Source organism: Artemia sp. Qi Xiang Cuo, chromosome 4, assembly GCF_049724085.1.
Source record: "Artemia sp. Qi Xiang Cuo chromosome 4, ASM4972408v1, whole genome shotgun sequence".
Lineage (NCBI taxonomy): Eukaryota > Metazoa > Arthropoda > Branchiopoda > Anostraca > Artemiidae > Artemia > Artemia sp. Qi Xiang Cuo.
In genome coordinates, this window is record NC_142797.1 from 68649255 (window position 1) to 68674609 (window position 25355).

The 25355-nt window shown below is 36.5% G+C and overlaps 1 protein-coding gene across 1 annotated transcript in view; it reads left to right on the forward strand.

Moving 5' to 3' along the window:
* Positions 1 to 25355, forward strand: part of LOC148953361 (neuropeptides capa receptor-like) — a 162054-nt gene that overhangs the window by 81264 nt on the left and 55435 nt on the right. The window contains exon 4 of the mRNA XM_089087941.1: positions 9891 to 9993. Coding sequence (XP_088944067.1) covers positions 9891 to 9993 — 103 coding nt within the window. The remainder of the gene's footprint in view (positions 1 to 9890; positions 9994 to 25355) is intronic.

Below are 25355 nucleotides of genomic sequence, written 5' to 3' on the forward strand. Positions count from 1 at the left end.
CGTCTCAACAATTGGTTACAACTTCTGGCGATTTTCTTGAACCTGTGCTTTCCTCGCCGCGTCTAGTCGGTGCACGATATTGTCATGCCTTTTCTCCGAAACAGAAATGAAGTTTTCAGCCGATACGATGCAGTTTCTATGAAATTCTGCTTGTTGGTGAGCAGTGAAGCACTCTATCGCATCCCTCCAGTTCTTGAATGGTTTGGTGACTCAAGATTCCCCAAGCGCTGGTGGCAGCCTTTGCCAGCTGTCTCTGACGAGAACAGAATGCAAAATCTGCAAAGAGCAGCGTCCTCGGACGGAGAGTTGGACAACCAACTGAAACGAGCGAGCCAAGTTAACTGAAACTTCAGCTTCCGTTTTTCGGATACTGGAAAAATGTAGGAGATATCTGGAGTTCAAGGGCTCTTCAGCAAACGAAGTTTAGGATTTGCATCGAGATTGGATGATTTGTTGACAAAACGACCGATGTCATTTGCAAACAACAACAGAGACTGGGTTGGTGCCGGTGCGTGGTGGTTGGTTCCAGTGTGCGTGATTCAGAATCTTCAACGATGGCTTCAGTGCCCTTCAAATCCACAGGTGTAGATGAATGCTCCACAGACATCCCGCTAACGCCATTGTCAGAAACATCCCTGGTCCGCTTGGGCGTCAAAAATGACGTAATGTCACACTTCCTCTTCATGTTGAAAATGGCTCTTCTCTTATCCAAGTCCAAAATTGAACTGATCTGAACTGACAATCTTGCACTCTCCTATAACATTTACCTCGAGCCCCCATTAATCCTAATTTACTATGCAAGGTCTGACCTTGCATAATAAGGCGAACATGGTGTTACCTAATTGCGTAAGCTGATCACAACCGTTTACCCACAAAATTTCAATAGGATTTTTGTATGCCACAAAATGCAATAGGATAATAGCGCATATTAACCCTAATTTACTATGCAAGGTCTGGTGAACATGGGGTTACATACGGTTACCTAATTGCGTAAGCTGATCAGAACCATTTACCTACAAAATGCAATAGGATTTAGTTTGGGGGCATATTTTTTTCTGGTAAGGTTTTGTCTTTACATGTATTTTTTAAACTAATTTTCGACTTGGTCAAAAATTTCGGGGGGGTCCAAACCGGGTAACCCCCCCCCCTGGATACGGTCTTGCCTTCCACGCCTACCATTTCCCCAAACACATCCAATCAAAGTTTTGATATAGCCATTTTGTTCAACGTAGTTGAAAGTCTGGAAATTATATGTTGGAGTAGGACACTCCCCCACAGTCTTCAGGGGCAAGGGTTATAAGTTATGCCCTAGGGGCATATATGGGTCTTATGGAAGGGATGCTCGTATAAACTTCAGAGAGGGCTCATTTGATTGGAAATCAAAAGTTCTAGTTGCATTTTTAAGATTCAAAAGGATTAGAGGGCACCTAGCCCCCCTCCCTCCACGCGTTTTTTCCCTCAGGCCCATCTGATAAGAACTTTTAGATAGCCGGGGTCCAAACAGTCCCCAGGCCCCGAGGGCAGGCGTTGTAAGTTACTACCCAGGGGAAATATATGGTTCTTATTGAAGAGATGCCCTTAAAAACTTCAGAGAGGTCTCATTTGATTGGAAATTGAAAGTTCCTAGTTCGGTTTTTGAAGTCAAAAGAGATTGGAGGGCAACTAGCTCCCCCTCATGCCCATTTTCCCCAAAATCATCCAATGAAATTTTGAGATAGCCATAAGTTAAAAATTGCTCAAAAGTCAGATAACAAAAACTCAGGTGTCGTTAAAACCCCCCAGGGCCCAGGGACAGGCGTTATAAGTTATGCCCTGGGGCATATATGGTTCTTATGAAAGAGATCCTCATATAAACTTCAGAGAGAGGCTCATTTGATTGAAAATTGAAATTTCGAGCCTACTTCTAATAGTCAAAAGAGATCCGAGAGCTAGCTGGCTCCCCTCCACCCCCACCTCTTCTTTTTCCAAACCCATCTGATGAAAATTTTGAGATAGAAATTTCGTTAAAAATAGTTCAAAGGTTGCATATAAGAAAAACTTCGGTGTCAACACAACCCCCTCCCAGGCCCAGGGGAAGACGTTCTAAGTTATGCCCTGGGGGCATATATGGTTCTTATGGAAGGAAAGCTCGTATAAACTTCAAAGAGGGCTCATTTGATTGGGAATTGAAAGTTCTAGTTCACTTTTTAAGATTTAAAAGAGATTGGAGGGCACCTAGCCCCCTCCCCAACACGCCCATTTTCCTCAAGCCCATCCGATAAGAACTTTGAGATAGCTTTTTTTTAAAAATAGTTCAAAGACCATATAACGATAACTCCGGGGTCGACACGAGCCCCGAAGGCCCGAGGGCAGGTGTTGCATACTTTTTGAGGAGGACACTCTCCCACAGCCCTCAGGGCAAGGGTTATAAGGCATGCCCTGGGGGCATATCAGGTTTTTATAGAAAGCTTTGTCGTAGAAACTTCAAAAAGGACTAATTCGATTGGAAATTCAAAAAGCTAGTGCCCTTTTTAATAGTCGAAAGTGATTGGAGGGCAATTAACCCCCCTCTCACGCCCAACTTTCCCCCAAACACATCCAATCAAAATTTTAAGATAGCCAATGTGTTAAACGTAGTTGAAAATTCAGGAAATTAGGTCTTTGAGGATAACAACCCCCCCCCCCCCAAAGCCCTCAGGGCAAGGGCTGTAAGTTATGCCCTGGGGAATATAAGGTTTTTACAGATAGAAAGCATTGTCGTAGAAACTTAAAAAAGGGCTCATTCGATTGGAAATTTAAATGGCTAGTTCTCTTTTTGATAGTCGAAAGTGATAGGAAGGCAACTAACACCCCTTCCACGCCCACCATTTCCCCAAACACATCCAGTCGAGATTTTGATATGGCCATTTTGTTAAACGTAGTTGAAAGTTCTAAAAATTATATGCTTGAGCAGGACACTCCCCCCACAGTCTTCAGGGCAAGGGTGATAAATTATGCCCTGGGGGCATATATGGTTCTTATGAAAGGAATGCTCGTATATACTTCAGAGAGGGCTCATTTGATTAGAAATTGAAAGTTCTAGTTCACTTTTTAAGCGTCAAAGGATATCGAAGGCTAACCAGCTTCCCCCCTCAAAACCCTTTATTCTCAAATGCATCGGATAAAAATTTTGAGATAGCTATTTTGTTTAAAAAAAAGTTCAAAAATCATATTAGAGAAATTCCAGTATTGACATGACCCCCAAGGGTCCTGGGGCAGGCGTTGTAAGTTATGCCCTAGGGGCATATATGGGTCTTATGGAAGGGATGCTCGTATTAACTTCAAAGAGGGCTAACTTGATTGGAAATCAAAAGTTCTAGTTGCATTTTTAAGATTCAAAAGGATTAGAGGGCACCTAGCCCCCCCCCTCCACGCGTTTTTTCCCTCAGGCCCATCTGATAAGAACTTTTAGATAGCCGGGGTCCAAACAGTCCCCCTGGCCCCGAGGGCAGGCGTTGTAAGTTATACCCAGGGGGAATATATGGTTCTTATTGAAGAGATGCTCTTAAAAACTTCAGAGAGGTCTCATTTGATTGGAAATTGAAAGTTCTAGTTCGGTTTTTTGGAGTCAAAAGAGATTGGAGGGCAACTAGCTCCCCCTCATGCCCATTTTCCCCCAAAATCATCCAATGAAATTTTGAGATAGCCATAAGTTAAAAATTGCTCAAAAGTCAGATAACAAAAACTCAGGTGTCGTTAAAACCCCCCAGGGCCCAGGGACAGGCGTTATAAGTTATGCCCTGGGGCATATAGGGTTCTTATGAAAGAAATCCTCATATAAACTTCAGAGAGAGGCTCATTTGATTGAAAATTGAAATTTCGAGCCTACTTCTAATAGTCAAAAGAGATCCGAGAGCAGCTGGCCCCCCTCCACCCCACCTCTTCTTTTTCCAAACCCATCTGATGAAAATTTTGAGATAGAAATTTTGTTAAAAATAGTTCAAAGGTTGAATAAGAAAAACTTCGGTGTCAATACAACCCCCCCCCCCCCGGCCCAGGGGAAGACGTTCTAAGTTATGCCCTAAGGGCATCTGTGGTTCTTACGAAAGGAATGTTCGTATAAACTTCAAAGAGGGCTCATTTGAATGGAAATTAAAAGTTCTAGTTCACTTTTTAAGAGTCAAAAGAGATTGGAGGGCACCTATCCCCCCCCCTACACGCCCTTTTTTTCCTCAAACCCATCCGATAAGAACTTTGAGATAGCTTTTTTTTAAATAGTTCAAAGACCATATAACGAAAACTTCGGGGTCGACACGACCCCCGAAGGCCCGAGGGCAGGTGTTGTATAATTTTTGAAGAGGACAATCCCCGACAGCCCTCAGGGCAAGGGTTGTAAGGCATTCCCTGGGGGCATATAAGGTTTTTATAGAAAGCTTTGTCGTAGAAACTTCAAAAAGGACTCATTCGATTGGAAATTCAAAAAGCTAGTGCCCTTTTTAATAGTCGAAAGTGATTGGAGGGCAATTAACCCCCCTCTCACGCCCAACTTTCCTCCAAACACATCCAATCAAAATTTTAAGATAGCCATTGTGTTAAACGTAGTTGAAAATTCAGGAAATTAGGTCTTTGAGGATAACAACCCCCCCCCCCAGCGCCCTCTGGGCAAGGGTTGTAAGTTATGCCCTGGGGTATATAAGGTTTCTATAGAAAGCATTGTCGTAGAAACTTCAGAAAGGGCTCATTTGATTGGAAATTTAAATGGCTAGTTCTCTTTTTGATAGTCGAAAGTGATAGGAAGGCAACTAACACCCCTTCCACGCCCACCATTTCCCCAAACACATCCAGTCGAGATTTTGATATGGCCATTTTGTTAAACGTAGTTGAAAGTTCTAAAAATTATATACTTGAGCAGGACACTCCCTCCACAGTCTTCAGGGCAAGGGTGATAAATTATGCCCTGGGGGCATATATGGTTTTTATGGAAGGAATGCTCGTATATACTTCAGAGAGGGCTCATTTGATTAGAAATTGAAAGTTCTAGTTCACTTTTTAAGCGTCAAAGGATATCGAAGGCTAACCAGCTTCCCCCCTTAAAACCCTTTATTCTCAAATGCATCGGATAAAAATTTTGAGATAGCTATTTTGTTTAAAAAAAGTTCAAAAATCATATTAGAGAAATTCCAGTATTGACATGACCCCCAAGGGTCCTGGGGCAGGCGTTGTAAGTTATGCCCTAGGGGCATATATGGGTCTTATGGAAGGGATGCTCGTACTAACTTCAAAGAGGGCTAACTTGATTGGAAATCAAAAGTTCTAGTTGCATTTTTAAGATTCAAAAGGCTTAGAGGGCACCTAGCCCCCCCCCCCCTCCACGCGTTTTTTCCCTCAGGCCCCTCTGATTAGAACTTTTAGATAGCCGGGGTCCAAACAGTCCCCCAGGCCCCGAGGGCAGGCGGTGTAAGTTATACCCCGAGGAAATATATGGTTCTTATTGAAGAGATGCTCTTAAAAACTTCAGAGAGGTCTCATTTGATTGGAAATTGAAAGTTCTAGTTCGGTTTTTTGAAGTCAAAAGAGATTGGAGGGCAACTAGCTCCCCCTCATGCCCATTTTCCCCCAAAATCATCCAATGAAATTTTGAGATAGCCATAAGGTTAAAAATTGCTCAAAAGTCAGATAACAAAAACTCAGGTGTCGTTAAAACCTCCCAGGGCCCAGGGACAGGCGTTATAAGTTATGCCCTGGGGCATATATGGTTCTTATGAAAGAGATCCTCATATAAGCTTCAGAGAGAGGCTCATTTGATTGAAAATTGAAATTTCGAGCCTACTTCTAATAGTCAAAAGAGATCCGAGAGCAGCTGGCCCCCCTCCACCCCACCTCTTCTTTTTCCAAACCCATCTGATGACAATTTTCGGATAGAAATTTCGTTAAAAATAGTTCAAAGGTTGGATAAGAAAAACTTCGGTGTCAATACACCCCCCCCCCCCCCGGGCCCAGGGGAAGACGTTCTAAGCTATGCCCTAAGGGCATCTGTGGCTCTTACGAAAGGAATGCTCGTATGAACTTCATAGAGGGCTCATTTGATTGGAAATTGAAAGTTCTAGTTCACTTTTTAAGAGTCAAGAGAGTTAAGGGCAAATAGCCCCCCCCTCGCCCTTTTCCCCCAAACCCATCCGCTACAAATTTTGAGATAGCCAGTTTTTTGGAAATCGTTCAAAAATTATATAACAAAACTCCCCCAGGGGCCCGGGGAATAGGTGTTGTAAGTGTTGTCCTGGGGGCTTATATGGTTATTATGTTACTAATTCTTAGACAATAGAAAACTAAAGATCATAAAGGCCATAAGGTTTCGATGTTTTGTTGTTTTTTTAGTTTTGCACTAAGATTAGTGAAAATAGGGCCACCAACGGGAAGGTTCTGCACAGCCAGCCCCGTCCGCCCACCCTTTTAGCATTAAGCCCAAACCTCTAATATCCTGCCATTTGTAGCGCAAATGGGAGGATAGCTCTATATAGTGCTTCTTAATGGTTACCTCTTTTGTAAAGTTATTTTAGATTTTTTAAATTATTTTTTTTCTGCTACTAAGTTTTAGACAATATAAAACCAAAGGTCATAAAGACCATAAGGCTTTAATGTTTTATTGGGTCTTTTTCTAAAAACTCCTCATTTTGTTGTATACAGCCAGCCCTGCCCGCCCGCCCCTTAGCATTAAACCCGACCACCTGATATCCTCCTATTTGCAGAGCAAATGGGAGGATTGCTCTATATACTGATTGTGAATGGTTATCTCTTGTGTAAAGTTATTTTAGTTTTTTATATTAATTTTCTTATGTTACTAAGTTTTAGAGAATAGAAAATTAAAGTTCATTAGGGCAATAAGGTTTCGATGTTTTATTGTTTTTTAGTCGTGCACTAAGATTAGCGAAAACGGGGCCACCAACGAGAAGGTCGTGCATAGCCAGCCCCTTCCGCCCACCCCTTATCACTAAATCCGACCCCCACCTCCTATTTGTAGCGCAAATGGGAGGGTAGCTCTATATACTGCAACGATTATATAATTGTCTCAAGATACTAAAACAATTTTTTCTGTTTGTAGATTTTGCTTCCATATAAAAGGATTTCCTCGTATCCATAAAGGCAATAAGGTTTCAATGTTTTATTGTTTTTTTAGTTGTGCAATAAGATCAGTGAAAACAGGACCACCAACTGGAAGGTTTTGCACAGCCAGTCCCGTCCGCCCACCCCTTTGCATTAAACCCAACCCCCTCCTCCCATTTGTAGCGCAAATGGGATGTAAGGGCTATGTACTTCTAATGAATAGGGTTTTCACTACAAACAAGAGTATGGCTACTGCCCGCTCCCCTAACGGTAAAAGCATCCTTCTCTTACTTAAATAACCAATTCTCTTATTTAGAATTATCATTCTCTTACTTAAGTGGCTACAAAGTTCTGCAAAATTAATTTATCTTTTTTTATTATAATAATTGGGAGAACAGAATTCAAAGAAAGACAAGTGAGAATTGTATTAAGGATTGGTTGTTAGACCCGCTTTCATCTTCAGGGAGTAGGGGTTGTGTACTTCTAATGAACGGTGTCTTCACTACGAACAAGAGTATGGCTACTGCGCGGTTCCCTAACGGTAAAAGTTTCATTCTCTTACTTAAATAACGAATTCACTTACTTACAATTAGCATTGTCTTACTTAAGTGGCTACAAAGTTCTACAAAATTTGTTTTTCTTTTTTTTTTATTATAATAATTGGGCGAACAGAATTCATAGACGAGTGACAATTGGATTGAGGATTGGTTGTTAGACAGCGATCGTCTTCAGGGAGTAGAAGTTATGTACTTTTACTGAATGATTTGTTCACTACAAACAAGAGAATGGTTACTGCCCGTTTCTCTAAAGGTAAAAGTATAAAGCCTACTGCGTATTTGGTGCTTTCCTTAAAGGAATTATATTACACATAGTTTCTTTTGTGCTTATTACAATATTAAAAATAAAATAAAAATTGCAGTGAAACCAGACCAGGATTTACCAATAGGCCCTGCGGCTTTCACTATTCCCCAAGTTTTGGGGATTCCCCTCAAAAACCTACAAAAATGGAGCGGCAAAAACGCTCGTGCCTAGAAGTGTCAAACCCTTAAATCCGGCCAAGGGTGAAACGAAATCTATGAGCTGGTGAGCTTTAAGCCATAAATATCATTATATATCAAATATTCAGTTTAATTTTATTAATTCTTGCCAAAACTGATAATTTATTTTGCACTAAAAATTTATTTTGAAATAGGAAATTTGAAAATTTGAATTTTGGCAATCAAAAACGAACAGAAATTAATTAAAAAAAACTTTCTGAAATTTTTTCTATAAAGAAAAGGAAAGGCCGTATTAAGCTTAAGATCAGAAGAAATAGAAAAATAAAATAATTGAATCTCAAAAAAGCCAGAAATTACTATTAAAGAATAAGTGAAACTTAAAACAAATAGAAATGAAATAAACAATCATAGGGAAAAAAACATACAACAAGTAATAATATAAATGGATATAAATGAATAAATAAATCTTAAAACGAGTAAAGCAGAAATTGAATATGCAAATTAAGCTTAAAACGAAGAAAAATATTTTGCTATTGAATCCTAAATGAAACCCAAAACGAACAGAAATTAGATAAACAATCAATGCAAACAAATGTACAATAGATACTAATATAAATTCATAAATAAATTTTAAATGAGTGAAATTTAAATTGAATATGCATATCAAGCTTGAAACGAACAAAAATCACTACAAACAAGTGTTTGGGTATCGCCTCCTTCTCTCACTGTAAAAGTCTAAAACCAACTGCTTCATTGGAGCTTTACTAAAAACAAATTATTTTACAAATATTTTCTTCTCCAGTTTTTACAGAATTGAAAATGAAAATAAAATTACAGTGAAACAAAATATTGAACTGATGGATCTTTCATTATATATAAAACATCCACTTCGATTTTATTCTATCCAACACTGTTCAATACATAGAGTTTTCAGTAAAGCGCCAATGATGCAGTAGGTTTTGCAAATTGCTGAAAGCGTATCAGTTCAAAATTTAATTTTACAGTAATTCTTATTTTTATTTTCAGTTTTTTAATAAGTACAAAATAAAATATTTGTGATATAATTCGTTTTCAGTAAAGCGCCAATGACGCAGTAGGTTTTAGACTTTTACAGTGAGAGAAGGAGGCGATACCCAAATTCTTGTTTGTAGTGATTTTTGTTCGTTTCAAGCTTGATTTACATATTCAATTTAAATTTCACTCATTTAAAATTTATTTATGCATTTATATTAGTATATGTTGTACATTTGTTTGCATTGATTGTTTATTTAGTGACTGTTCGTTTAGGGTTTCATTTATACTTCAAAAGCAAAATAGTTTTGTTCATTTTGAGTTTAATTTAAATATTCAACTTAAGTATAAGTTATTTTAATATTTATTCATTAATTCATGTTACTACTTATTGTATGTTTTTTTCACTATGATTGTTTTTTTAATTTCTGTTCGTTCTGAGTTTAATTTATTCTTTAATAGTAATTTCTGGGTGTTTTGAGATTGAGTTATTGTAGGTTTCTATTTCTTCTGATCCTAAGTATATTATAGTATACTATCTATAAGTATAGTATACTCTCACTATATATGGCCTTTACTTTTCTTTAGAAAACTATTTCAGAAAGTTTTTTTTTAATTAATGCCAGGTAACATTCCTTTACCTAAGGACTACAAATTAAAAAAAGAAACATTTTTCCTTTAGCTGAGTACCCATCACTAATTGAGAACACCAGGCCTTGTACTTAGAAAAAAATGATGAAAATAGAGTAGTCTTGATTGATAGCCTAATAACTGGTTGCTTGAGTAGAGCTTAATTGATTCGTTCATCAAGTTTCCATTTAGGAATCGGGATCTCTAACAAGATGCATTTCACGAGAAGATGGAACACCCTGCGAGGCTGAAAGAGCACATATCCAATCAAGAAGAATCGTGGTCAGAATGCTTGGTAAGAGGCTGTTTCCATTCCTCTTCTATCTACCTTGTTTCTTTAAGTTTTTCCTTTAAAAATGAATAGTTAGAATTTAGTTTTACTCTCTATACTTCATTATCAATTGGAATAGCATGGTGAATAAACTTAAACTCAGGGTCAACCAATCAAGAATATTTTAAAAAATGTTTCATAAGAGATTTTACCTTCTTCTCGTTTTTAATTCTATATCCTTTTCCCAATAAGTATCTTTTTGTTCACGGGTCGCAGATAAAATTGTCAAAAAAAAATTCCCTTTGATAGCATTTCAAAACAGGTCATCAGTGAAGCTTCGGTAGCACTGTCCAGAATTTTGAATAGAATTCGTACTGGGAGGTTTCCTCCTAATAATTTGTTCCTACCTTCATGTTCTCTTGCTGTTTCAAAACAAAATGATAGGGAACAACCCAATTTGAAATTGTCAAGAAAGTTTCAAGAAATGTCCTATTATAAAACAAGGTAAATAGACATAGGGTTAAAAGCGTAGTTGTGTACGTTGTAAGAGGCTTCTTTCTCTTTTCTCCCCTTTCATTTCTATGTTCTTGTTTTTGTTTCCTGCTTAAAGAATACACAAGGGTAGAAATCAAGTCGTAATTTATCAGGAAACATCAAACAGTTCGTGGCAACGAACTGAAACCAGATTTGATCACAGTTAATGCATCAAAAGAATCAAATTTTTATTTAAAGTCCAAATAAGTCTTTAAGTTTAAAGTTACCATCAAATGCAAAAAGGATGAGAAAAATAGGCGGTTTGTCCAAAAAGGAAGAAAAGACCCTCAAAAGAGCAATGATCTTGATAAAATATTTCGTAATATCTCATAAAAATTAATAATATCTTACTATCAAATTCAAAATATCAAATAACCCTACGTTAGAGTTTTAAGCCCCTATGCACAGAATGTGGAATTTTACTTTTTTTTTCTTCAAAGAGATTTTTCATGGATGCATGTTTGTTCATTTTCTCCCCAAGGATGACCACAGCGAGCTAGTGGTCTTAAAAACTGGAAGCGGGCCTATTTGAACAAAAATTATAAGTTCTACTGCCCTTTTTAAGTAGTCAAAAAAACTTTTTTTTATGAGAAAACTACCCATACTTAACCAAACTACGATTTTGCCTCGAAGATGGCTAAATTACTATCGTTAGAAAATTGTGAGATAGACAACAAATACAAAAGTATCGAAATAACAATATGTTTAGCTCCCCAGTTTCAGAAATACGGTGGTGTTTTTATTCCTAAGAAGTCCCATAGTCTATACAAGACAAATGGCTAATATATAGATTTAATTTAAAGCTGTATTTAACTGAATTTATTCACTTCATTTTTCACGTAGTCAAAGGGTAGTCAGGTAGTCTATATGTAGTCTACACATAAGATTTATTCATTCTTCCTATCCGAATCGACAGAAATTTCAACAATTCCTGATTTCAGTATTTTTGCTTTCTGCTGCTAATCTTAAATTCCTTTTGGAAACAAATTTATTTTAATTGGCTCCTAATTTTGTTTCATTCTGTTTTAAACCACAAATCTCCTCATTATCTACTTTTTTTTGTGGTAACAGGGATTCAAATCTGATTTCCAAACATTTAAGCAGAGCTTGAATAAGGGTACTGTGGGATGATTTTATTTTGTCACATAAAAGATTTCTTTCATATTATTACTGTTAAGTAATGAGGAGAAGTTAAGGGGTTTCATTTTATGAGCAGCGTCAAAATTTTTACCAGGAGGGGGAGACACATTACACCAGGAACTTGATTTTTATCGATGCTTAAATTGAAAAACTGCATCTTATGTTTATTTATTTATTTTATAGTTCAAAATTGGCGGTTGTAAACGCTAAGCGAGGAGCCCCTTGTGCTGTTATTAACCAAAACTGAAAAAAAAACGAGTTTAACTCACAAAATCTAAACTAAAAGAATTAGATTTTATGGTAATCCCAAATATGTAAGCCCATTAAGTTTAAAGCTACCCATTAAAAATTAGGAACCTGAGAAAATGTGCCTGATTTTTGAAAAAGAGAGAGTTAACACCAAAAGTGTCGAGTATTTGAGGGAGATTACACATTGAATTCAGTATATAAGAGAAGCCTATTGTAGAGGTTTCAAGCACTTATTTACCACACAGTGAAATTCGAAATACGTCTTAAGGCCTTACTGGCTATGCGTGGCCTATGACAACCAAAAAAAAAATGAGTTGTAAAAGTAAATACCCGACAAAACAAGAACAAAATCAGCCAGTGGACAGAAAAGAAGCAGAAAACAACAAGCAGAAGCAGAGAAACAGAAAAGAAGCAGAGGGACAGAAAACAACAAGTATTTTGACAAGAACCTCCACCAATCCGTCTTCAGTGGTAAGAAAAACTTACTTTTGGTGGAAAACTCAAACCCAAGTATCTTTCTTATGGATTTTGGGAAGACTATAAAATTGGAAGCAGATCAACCTTTGAGTTTTTTTTTGTATTTTGCACATTTGAGGGGTAATTAGTCTATTATCCTTTTAAAGTTTCTACTTCTCTTCTCAATTGCTGTGTGTATTTATCTGTGGGATCAGAATTTGTTTTTTTGTATTTTATCCATCAAGAGGGCTTTAGCCTTTTTATCATGATGTTCGGCGTCCATGATTACAACAGTTTTTCCTCTGTCTGTAAATATATTCTAAGACATTCCTTTGTCTGCTTTTGTGACTACTTTGTTTTTGTCTTTCTTCAAGTCACGGAGAATTCTAATGTCTCCATTCGACTGAGATGAAAGTGACAAAGACCACTTTATATCGAGGAGGTAACTGTCCATTATCCAGAAAACACCCAAGTTGATTCAATTTATACATACCGGGTTGAAACAACCGAGACACTTGGCATATATATATATATATATATATATATATATATATATATATATATATATATATATATATATATATATATATATATATATATATATATATATATATATATATATATATATATGGAATACATGTAATTTGGGCTGTATATTTGCACATCAAGGAGGGGGGAGAGAGGGGATAAGTATAGTGGGGCTTGAGACAAAGCGTCATCTAAGCCAACCTAAGCTAACCAGCTAGTTATTTAATTAAAATATAGCTGCAACTTAGTTTTCCACTGATCCGAAGCTAATTCTCTCCGAGTACGGACATCAATAAATTGATTATTGTCTGATATTAAATAAAAAAAAATATTTTAACTGAAAGTAAGGAGTGACATTAAAACTTAAAACGAACAGAAATTATTCCGTATATGGAGGAGGCTGTCCCCTCCTCAACACCTTGCTCTTTACGCTGAATTTTAACTCTTTCTCCCAACTCTATCTGTTAAAACAATAAAAAACCTTAGCGTAAATATCAAGGCGTTGAGGAGGGGACAGCCCCTTCCATATACGGAATAATTTCTAAAATTATTCCTGATAGTGCATCTGGTACTATCTAAAAATTTTGATCGGATGCATTTGGGGAAAAGAGGGCGTGGGAGGGGGGGGGTAGCTACCCTCCGATCACTTTTGACTCTTCAAATTAGAACTAGAACTTCCGATTTCCAATTAAACGAGCCCCCTCCGAAGTTTATACGATAACCTCATCCATATAATTTGCCTGTGGGAAAAAATCAGTAAATAATAATAATAAAACATTTAAGCCTTATGGCCTTTACTATTGGCAACGCTATAGCACTGCCTCTGGTACTTAGCTCCCTAGATGTGGAAACCTTGTATGATAGATTTTCTAAAGGGAATCAGGAAAAAATCTACGAAGGAAAATTGTTGACTGTTGAAAATTTTCAATTTCCAATTATGAAAATTTCTTACGTAAGGCGGGTTTTCGCTAATTGGAAAACGCATGGATATTTTTGTGAGATATCAAGAATTTCGTAGAAGTCAGGAGTTGACAATCTATGATAAAGTTAAGATTTGAAATTAGATATTTTATTTCTAAGGAGGTGTTTTTTGAATTTGTGGTGTTTTAAAATATGCGCTAAAGTTTTGAAACCCGCTCTCTGGATAAAGAGGTCTTCCAATTCTCTGCCATAGTGTACACCAAAGTATAATCACCTACGGAACAAGTACTGGCAAAACCTATCCTCTCCACACAAAAAAGTTACCCTTTGTATACCTATGCGAACCTGGCAACTAAATTGTGTAGTTACACAATTCATCCCGGTCACTCGTCGCCTGAATCACGCTCTAGCATAATTATTGGCCGGAGCAAAGTACTTTGGCTCGGAGCGATTAAGTAGTACAACATTTTGCGTCTAGAGGCACTGATGTACGCAGGGTCACTTTTGGAGAGTTGTGTCAGTACTTGTTCCGTAGGTGATTATACTTCGGTGTAAACTGAAACGCAAAGGAGGAAAAATTCGATTCCTTTTGCAATCTCGTAAAAATATACACTGACAAATAAAATTTGTATGTTTTTTAACACAAATGGAAAAATGGAAAAAAAATGTTTTCTTTGGCTGTTTAGTTTTACTACTCTTTTATCCTTCTTTTTTATCTTGTCTGTCAATTCTCAAAATCAGATTATATACTTTTTTTAGAAAGGATTGTCAGATGCGGGTTTACTTTTTCTGTTGTTGTTTCCTTTTGGGGGGGGATGATTATGTCAAACATATGGTTTTAGAATAAAGGATTATTCTGAGACAAAATATCAAAAGACATTATCATGCACATCCATCTTGTGAAAACGGTGTGTGCAGTACATAAAATATATCAGACACAGTTAAAGCGTATTAAGTTGAAGCTTTCACAGATTGTTGAGGTGGATATTGTACTTTATTAAAATGCAAAATATACCCCATTTAACAAAAAGTTGTATCTGCAATATCTCAAGAACAAACAAAAAATCACTTTAGTTCTAAGAAAAAAGAAGGACTCCTCAGTGAACAAATATGTTTGGATTGATTGGTTACATTTGAATTTTTGTTAACACAAAAAATGGACTCTATTTTTCAGTGAAAAATTAAGATTTACTCAAATTTCCAGGATTTATAACTTAATATGTTAATATATAAACGAAAAAAACTCTTTTCATTAGTATGAAATGAAGTAAATACTCATCAACGCTTTGTTCCTTTTAACAAGTCCCTTTAGTCTAGGAAATTAAAAAAGGATTTTTTTTTTTCGTTTTAAAAGTTCTATTTAGACGTTATTTTTTTTTCCTGCCGATCTACTTTTGAATTAAACGGAACCGAATGGAGTTCCTTATAGAATTAAATAAAAAAACAAGTTCTTTTAAACTGAAAGTAAGGAGTGACATTAAAACTTAAAACGAACAGAAATTATTCCGTATATGAAAGGGGCTGTCCCCTGCTCAATACCTCGCTCTTTACGCTAAAGTTTTTTATTGCTTAAAAAAATAAAGTTGTGTGAAATATTAAAACTTTAGCGTAAAGAGCAAGGCATTAAGGAAGAGACAGCCCCTTTCATATACGGAATACTTTCTGTTTGTTTTGAATTGTGATGTCGTGCCATGCTTTCAATATAAAACAACTTTTTTATTTTATTTCATTTCTGAACGTTTTCGAGTCGGTACACCTTTGATCTTAGTTCATTCTACAGGAATAATTAAAGCGTCCTTTGCGAGTTAATTTTACTTTTTTGGCTAAACGAGTACCTTAAAATATTGATCTGACGTAACTTACGAATTAACTTACGTAACGACATTCTATATTCGAATGTTTTATTACGTATATTAGGGAATTTGCCCCCTAGACGTTACTGTGCTCTTTACGCTAAAGTTTGAGTTTTGATTGAATAACAAACGTCTGAGTCACAAAGGCCAGTTAATTAGAATATATAGCCCGTTTGAAAGTACTAGTTTTTTTTATTTAAATTCTGATCGTTTTTAAATAATGCTGGGACACCCGGCGTCCCCTTCAAAGAAATGTTCCTTCCCCCAAGGAAACATCCTCCATAGAAGGATCCTCCGCCGTATTCCCCTCCTCTGACACCCCCATCACAAAAAATCCCTCCTGAAGCGTCTTTATACTTCCCATTAACAAATACTATATGTAAACAATGAGCAAAGTTCATAACTTCCAGCCCTTCCCCTGGGAACTGTGGGGGATTAAGTCATCCTCAAAGACATATTTATTTGATTTTCAACTATGCTGAACAAAATGGCTATCTCAAAATTTTGATTGGGTGACTTTTGGAAAAAAATGAGCATGGGAGGGGGCCAAGTTTCCCTCCAATTTTTTGGTCACTTAAAAAGGGCACTAGAACTTTTAATTTACCTTCAAATGAACCCTCTCACGATATTCTAGGACTACAGAATCGATACGATCACCCCTGGAAAAAAAAATAAAAAAATAAACACGCATCCGTGATGTTTCTTCTGGCAAAAAATAAAAAATTCCACATTTTTTCAGATAGGAGCTTGAAACTTCTGAAGTAGGGTTTTCTGATACGCTGAATCCGATGGTGTTATTTTCATTAAAGTTCTATGACTTTTTGGGGTTGTTTCCCCCTTTTTCGAAAATAAGGCAAATGTTCCCAGGCGCTTAATTTTTGCTGGGTAAAACTAAATTCAATAAAATTCATAAATCTTAAAACAGCAAAAAATTGTGACTCCACTGTTGCACCTATTTGTGTCACATTTCCGTTTTTTAGAGGTTCGGTTATCATTGAGCCGAGTCCCTTCTTACTTACAATTCGTTGCCACGAACTGTTTGAAAAGAATACCTATAGAATAGAAGTTCATTATAAAATAAATGCCCTTCTACAGTAGTAGAATTGAAATAATTTTCTAAAAGAAAAATCCTTCCTGTAACGTTGACGAGTATTGTGGTTTTGCTTGATAGCTTGGCAATTAATAACGTGCTGTTTGAAACACAGGTTTTCAATAAAATTCAATCGACTCTGGGCTTGCAGTGAATTTAAGGGAGTTGTAGCCCCAATTTATTTTTATTTTCTACTTGCTACTTTTAAAGGATTATTATTTACTTTCTTTTTTGCGGTTAAAAATACTAAAAAGATAGTTGTTATGTGAATGTAGAGTTATTCAAATAACATAGTTGTTATTTGATTTTATTTTTCATTTTGTTACTTTCTCTCTTCTCTGAGTTTCGTTTGAATGTAGAGCTTTTTAATAATGGATCTGCAGCCATCGTAAACAAACCTTCGGGTTTTTGTAGATGGCTGCTGTAAATTTGTTTGTATTTTTTATGTTAAATAAATTAGTTTGAATTTGAATTCTTTGAAACTTAAACCGTACTTAACTTTTAAGCTTCACACATATTATCATCTTTTACTCTTATTTTGTAGCAATTCTAATTCTCTTTCAGAAAGTTATGCTATTTAATTGAAATCTTTCTTTTGGTATTATCTTTTATCAAAGCTACTAAGTGTAGATGTCTTTCTTTTTAACTTTAATTTCACATTTTAGATTTTGTCTCATAGCCCATGAGTTTGACTGATGTCGATGCCAATATTTTCACTGGAACATTCGTTTCCAATATTTTCACTGGAACATTGCATTTCGTTTTATATTTTATGCTACACAAGAAACCCGTAATTTACCCCCCAAAAAAATCCCCGTAATTTAGAAGCATGAAAAATATATACTCATGTACTTTTATACTTTAATATATACTTTTATTTAGCTTTTATTTATATATATTTATTTATACTTTATACTTTTATTTATTATATATACTTTTATTTAGCACAATATATACTTTTATTTTACCAACAACTAGCTCGAAACCTGCAATTGTTTCCACTTTTTTCCCACCGGTAATGAGCCTTGTAGAGGATCCAAAAAGTGAAAATACACGGAATAGTAATAAAGGAGAACTAATTAATATGGCTATCCATTCATTTTTGATCTATTTGCTGCATAGTTTTTTCGTTGAAAAAGACACATAAATAAGGGTGAAGTTTGAGAAGAATGGACGTTTTTTAACTCAGAAGTCAGTGGAGCTAAGGTGAGGGAAACATTTAGGAATTACAGCTAATATTTAGGGCTATGGTGAAATTTTTTTTCACACCCCTTAAATATCCCCAAGGTCTGATCTGTATACAAATTATGCCAAGAATGCCAAAGAAGGTCTTAAGACTGTTTTCAAGTCTTAACTGCAAAACAAGATGGCGTGGAATTTTGAGAAAGACATTCTTCGAATGAAAATCATAAATTATAGTAACCTGCTTTCAAAGCAAAGATGATCACATGTGACCTAGGCAGCCTTTCAGGCTATTTTATGGTAGCTGTGCACACCTTGGGCAAGCAAGGTGTTAGGCCAACATCCTGAAGTAGATTATTTTATGGCGAGAGAGATGGTTGCCCTCCAATCTCTCTTCAACATTTCATCGGCATACGTTGAAAGTTTCAAATTAATACCCTCAGTTATTCCTTAGATATTATTGATATTCCCTTTTTATAACCAGCAAGCACATAGTTTTTTTTTTTATTCTGTTCAGCATGCTATTAGTGTTTACTTAAAGTCTAATCATTTTTTAGACACAGGATCAAACGTTAAGTGTTTCCAATAAGAAACTTTAAAAGTTAACAATGAAAAACTTGCATAACTTACAGCCCTTGGCTTGGGGTCTATGTATGGGGGAGTTTTCAACCCTGGAAGCAATTTTATTCAACCTTTGGACTATTTTGAACAAACTGGCTATCTCGAAATTTTTATCGGGAAAAAGAGCGTGGAAAAAAAACGTGCAAGAGAGGCTGGTTATCCACCGATCACTTGACTCTTAAAACGGGCACTAGAACTTTCGATTCAATTGAGCGCCCTCCCAAAGTTTATTGGACTACCCCTTTCATAAACACCTTACGTATTCACAATGGGAAATATGCGCAACTTAAGCTATTGCCTCGGGTAAGTGGGGATGGTTTTACAACCCCGGAGGTATAGTTATTTCACCTTTAGATTATTTTGAACAGAAGGGCTATCTAAAAATTTTGATCTGATGCATTAGGGGAGCAAAAGCATGGAGGCTGGTTGCTGATCACTTTTGACTCTTGAATAGATTACGAGACCTTGTTATTTCCAATTAAATGAGCCCCCTCCAAAGTAAATTTGACCCTCCCTTCAATAAAAGTCTTATTTGTTAACAATGGGAAAAGGAGTAACTTGCAGCCCTTATCCCGGAGGATGGGGGGGGGGTGGATCTTTGAGCTAGTTTGAACAAAATGGCTAAGGCAAATAAGGTCGAATAAGACTTTAGCTAAGGCAAAATGCACTAAAAAAATCTCTGAAGCAAAGATAAACGAAAATGAAGATCAACAAGACTTGTAGTTAGAATATTAGCAAAACCGCCAATTAGAACCAGTCAAAAAATAAATTGAAAAACATGAAAATATGCAGTTAAAAGATAAGGGGCAGTGAGAAGCACAACGACTAAAAAAAAGTGAAGAATAAAAAAAAATATGTGGCTACAAGATATACGATAGTGAGGATCAGAACGAACCAAAATGAGAATGAAGAACAGAGAAATATGTGGTTAGAAGATAATCAGCAGCGATAATTACAAGCAACAGTAGAAATTAGAACGTGCCAAAGATGAAAGTGATAAACGAAGAACAAAGAATAGTAGGGTTAGCAGATACGCTAAAGAGAGTATCAGAAAGTGTCAAAAATGATAATGAAGATCCAAGAACTGTGCTGTTAAAGGAAAGCGAAAATCAGAACGAATTAAAAAAAGAAAGTGCAGAAGAAAAAGATAGGTAATGTTAGGAGATCACCATTACAATTTTCGATGCCAACAAATCGTGGCGTAAAACCTAGTTAAAACATTCAAAGATTACGTAAACTACGCAAGTGTTATTTAGAAGTCATTGGGACCATTCAAAATTGTATGTATTCACTGTGGAGTCCTCCATTCTCCCAAAGGGAAAATAAACCAACAAAGATGGTTTATTTTCTGCTGCCTGCTTGGCCGAATTGCATTCTTGCATGAACAATTTCCAAATGAATTTGTTTGACCTGTCATAGGATATCACTTGCTCTCTAAAGAGTTTTACAAAAAAAATACTAAACTGGAACTTGTGTTTTGCTTTAGCTTCATTAAATGTAAGCGATGATCTAACCAAAAATAATCGTAATTCAGCTTCAAAACAGCTGGATAAATTGATCACAAAATCAATTTAGCGGCACACCCAACACAAACCCCTGAAGGTTATTTTGAACCATATTCATTTGAACAAATGTACTTTTTATACCCCAGTGGAGATATTAACGAACACCTTTCGCATCTTCTCAAACAGTTCGTGGTAACGAACTGCTAATGAAAAAAATGGTTCCATAAAACAAAATAGAGTACAAGCTTAATTAGTATCTTAAAGACCGCGAATAAGAGTCATAATTAGCTCAATGACTCAAATATCGTCTTTATAATCCCTCAAATATAGGTAGACGCATCTCTCTTCATTTGCTTGGCAACGGAATTCATAAGCCATAAATTGGGATATATATAAGCCTAAACAGAGCTACTGGGTGCTAAGGGCCGAATATTAGAAGCAATAGATGGATGTCTAATCATCCACTGGAGAGTTTCTAGACAGGGATGTCTTAGTAGGCCCGGACTCCGTTCAACAATTGGGAAAAGGTCATAATTTTCAGAAAATGTAAGTAAGGATTAACTCGGCCAAATAGTAACCGAAACTCTAAAAAAAATGAATTTTGATAACAATAAATATACCAAAAGAATTTTATTTTTATGCTGAATTACCAAATTAAATTACCAAATTAATAGTGACCCGCATAATTATGGAACTCACCTGGGTCCATCAGTATGGAATGAGCTACCATTGAGCATTAGAGTGGCGGAACATGTACCTCAGTTTAAAAAGAATTTAAAAGATTATTTTTTAGGGGGAATTTGATGAATATGTTAAATTTTATTATGGTTGGTAGGTTTGGTAGGGTAGGAAGAGGAACTGGAGAGGTAAGGGTGGGGTGGGAACGTAAGGGTAGGTAGGGGCTAAGGTAAGGTTGGAAGGGCAGGGTGGAGGAAGGGAGAGGGAGTTGAGCATAATAAGTGATGGAGACTGTATTTGTTATTATATACTTTTCTTTTATATTTTATTTATCTATTATTGTTTTTAATTCAGTTATTTATTTATTTTTCTATATTTTTTTATTCTTTTATACATATATAGGTTATAGTTTATCTATTTTGGTTTATTTATAATAGTTTTAGTTAAATAGTTGAGGTTTTTTTTAAATAGTTGAGTTAATAGGTGAGTAGTTACGTGGACTTTTGCGCGATCACAAACCTTCATAGGTTTTCTCCAGCGTGCAAGTATTGTTTAATTCATTTATTTGTTTATGAATGTGGATTAATAAACTTATGAACTTATAAACCGATGAACAAGTTCAATATACGCATTAAAAGCTACAAGCCTGAGAAAATTTACCTAGTTTTTTAAAAAGGAAGGAAATGTCCCCCAAAAGTAATAAAGAAAATTGAAAATTGCACCAACAGATTCATTGCATCCGAAAACCACATTGTAGAGTTTTCAAGCTCCCATTTACAAAATTGTGGAATTTTTTATTTTTTGTCAAGGGAAAGATCACGGATGCGTGTTTATTTGTGGCATTTTTTTTTCGTTTTTCCCAGGGATGATCGTATCGAATCAATGATGCAACACAGTTGGGAGAAAGCTCATTTGAATGAAAATTAAATTTTCTAGAGCCTTTTTTAAGTGACCGCAAAAATTTGAGCACAACTAGCCCCCCTCCCACGCTCTTTCTTTCCCCAAAAAATTCCGATCAAAATTTTTAGATCGCTATTATGTTCAGAATAGACGTAAGTTACAATAGCTCTGTTTTTGGGGATGGCATGACACCCACGGTCCCCGGAGGAAGGGCATATAATATTTTACATATAGTATTTGTTAATAAAAAGTATTCAGATATTTTTCAGGGGGGAGGGGGTTCTGGGGATGTATTTTATATGAGAGAATTTTCCATTGGGATGGATATTTCCAAGGGTGAACTTTCCACTGGAAATTTTATACGGGGAGAACTTATCAAAATTCATTTACGAAATTCGTTGTACTTATCTCACTTTTTCGTTGGCGAAACCATTTTGCATGTAGAGATTCTCTACAGTATTTTCACAAAGAAGAGACGATTTTGAATTCCATGGGGGATTTTTAAGTAGGCGGGGGAGGAGGATTTCCCATGGGAGAAATTTACCATGGCGGAATTATCACCAGGAGAAATTCTCTTTGTGGAATTTTTCCACAGGACAATAATTTTACATTGGGGGTGAGGGGATTTCAACAAAATGTTTTCCACACAGGGGAGTTCTACTATGACCTGAAAAACCCTCAGAATTAAATAGAAAATAAGTCTTTTTCAAATGAAAGTATGCAAAGGGAATGTTTTTCCGGCGGAGTCGTAAGGAAGAAATTTTCTAGGGAGAATTCACAGCAAGGATGAAATTGTCCTAAGGTAATTTCCCGGGAGGAGAAGTATTTTAAGTGAAAAGAACTTTGCACGGAGGAATTTTTTACAGATGGGGGATTTTCCATGGAGGGGAATATGGATTTCCTGGGGTTGTTTGAAAACTGACAGGAAACTAAATAAAAGACCAGTTTTTTTCTACTGAAAGTAAGGAGCAGCATTAAAGCTTAAAACGAACATAAATTATTCCGTATATGAGAGGGCTATCATCTCCTCTATACCCCGCTCTTTACACAAAAGCTAAACCTTTCGTCCCAATTCTTTAAGAACGATTCTGAAACATAAGAGCCGTTTAATTAGAAACAAAACTTTTTTTCTAAGTAGAAAAAAATATAGGGGATGAAGGGGTTCTGAGGAGGAGGGCACCCTTCTAATATACGGAATGCAGAACTATTGAACTAAATAAAAAGGCACCTTACCCCTCCAAGTTTTTAATAAGAACGTATTTAAAATTTCTTGGGAACAAATAAAGCTACTAAATTGAAGCTTTCAGGGCATAGCTAGATAGATAGACACCCACAAATGTATGAAAAATAAAGACATCACCAACAGAACAAATTAAAAAGCACTTTTAAACATGATATATAGTGAAATTAGTACCTTACGGTAAATTAGCGAGAAAATGATTGTAATTCTATATAATAAATAATAATTAATTGCATAAACTTTTCCATCTTTCTAAGCTTTTATCTAGGTACACATGAATACCAAATATTGTGCTTGGATTACTACTTTGTAAAACACCAGGAAGCAGCAAAACAATCCTATGTATATATTTTCCCCTTAAATAAGAGAGCACCGAGCACTTCTGGAGAAAATGGTCCAAATGTCCGTCCTCATCATAGGCAGCGCAATAGCGCTGCCTAAGTAAATGACGGTGTTGGAACAATGTATTGTTGTTGTTTTTCTAGACCAGGGCACTTCGTATGGAAGAAGTTGTCGTAGAAACTTCGAAAAGGGTTCATTCGATTGTAAATTGGAATGGCAAGTCCCCTTTTTAATAGTTGAAAGTGATTGGAAGGCAACTACCCTTCCACGCCACCATTTCTCCAAACACATCCAATCAAAATTTTGAGATAGCCATTTTGTTCAACGTAGTTGATTTCCAGATACAAACTATGTTTTCGAGGAGGACATCCCCCCACAGCCCTTATGGCAAGGGTTGTAAGTTGTGCCCTGGGGGCATATAAGGTTCTTATAGAAAGTTTTGTCTTAGAAGCTTCAAAATGGGCTCATTCGATTGGAAATTCAAAGGACTAATTCCCTTTATAACAGTCGAAAGTGACTGGAGGGACATTAACTCCCCTCTCACGCCCACCATTTCTCCAAACACATCCAATCAAAATTATGAGAACGCCATTCTGCTTAACTTAATTGAAAATTCTGGAAGGTGTCGCAGAACCGTGAGAAAGGGCTCATTTGATTGAAAACTCAAAGGGTTAGTGTAGTGATTGGAGGGCAACTAACCCACCCTCTCACGCCCATATTTTTCCCAAACACATCCAATCAAAATTTTTATATATCCATTTTGTTCAACGTAGTTGAAAGTTTTGGAAATTATGTCTTTAAGGATGTCAACCCCCCCCCACAGCCCTCAGGGCAAGGGTTGTAAGTTATGCCCTGGGAGCATATAAGGTTCTAGTAGAAATCGTGGTCGTAGAAATTTTTAAAAGGGTTCATTCGATTGGAAATTGAAATGGCTAGTGCCCTTTTTAATAGTCGAAAGTGATTGAAGGGCAACTAGCCCCCCTCTAACGCCCACCCTTTCCCCAAACACATCCAACCAAAATTTTGAGATTTTAATTTTGTTCAACGTGTTTGAAAGTTCTGGAAATTCGGTCTTTGGGGATGAAGATCCTACCCCCCCCCCCCCACAACTGTCATGGCAAGGGTTGTAAGTTATGTCCTGGGTGCATATAAGGTTTTCATAGAAAGTTTTGTCGTAGAAACTTAACAGGGTTCATTTGATTGGAAATTGAAAGAACTAGTACACTTCTTAATAGTCGAAAGTGAATAGAGAGCAACTAACCCCCCTCTCGAGTCCACCGTTTCTCCAAATACATTCAATCAAAGTTTTTAGATAGCTATTTTGTTCAACGTAGTTGAAACTTCTGGAAATTATGTATTCGAGGATGACATACCCCCCCCCCCAGAACCTCCAGGGCAAAGGTTGTAAATTATGCCCTTGGGGCATATAAGGTATTTATAGATAACGTTGTCATAAAACTTCAAACGGGGTTCATGCAATTAGAAGTTGAGAGGGCTAGTGCCCTTCTTTATAGTCAAAAGTGATTGGGGGTAACTAACCCCCCTCTCACGCCCACCATTTCCCCAAACACACCCAGTCAAAATTTTCAGATAGCCATTTTGTTCAACATAGTTGAAAATTTTGGAAATTAGGTCTTTGAAGATGACACTCCCCCAGAACCCTCAGAGCTAAGGTTGTATATAAGGCTTTTATTGAAAACCTTGTCGTAGAAACTTGAAAAAGACCTCATTCGATTGGAAATTCAAAGGGCTAGTAACCTTTTTGATAGTTGAAAGTGACAGGAGGGCAACTACCTCCCTCTCACGCCCACCTTTTCCTCAAACACATCCAATCAAAATTATCAGATAGGCATTTTGTTCAACGTAGTTGAAAGTTCTTGAAATTAGATGTTTTAGGATGGCAGCCCCTCCCCTTCCCCCTGCATCCCTCAGGGCAAGGGTTGTAAGTTATCCCCTGGTGGCATATAATGTTTTATAGAAAGTATTTTCGTAGAAACTTCAAGAAGGGCTCACTCGATCGGAAATTGAAATGGCTAGTGTCCTTTTTAATAGCCGAAAGTGATTGGAGGGTAACTAATCCCCCTCTCACAACCACCCTAAATATATCCAATCAAAATTTTGAGATACCTATTTTTTCAACGTAGTTG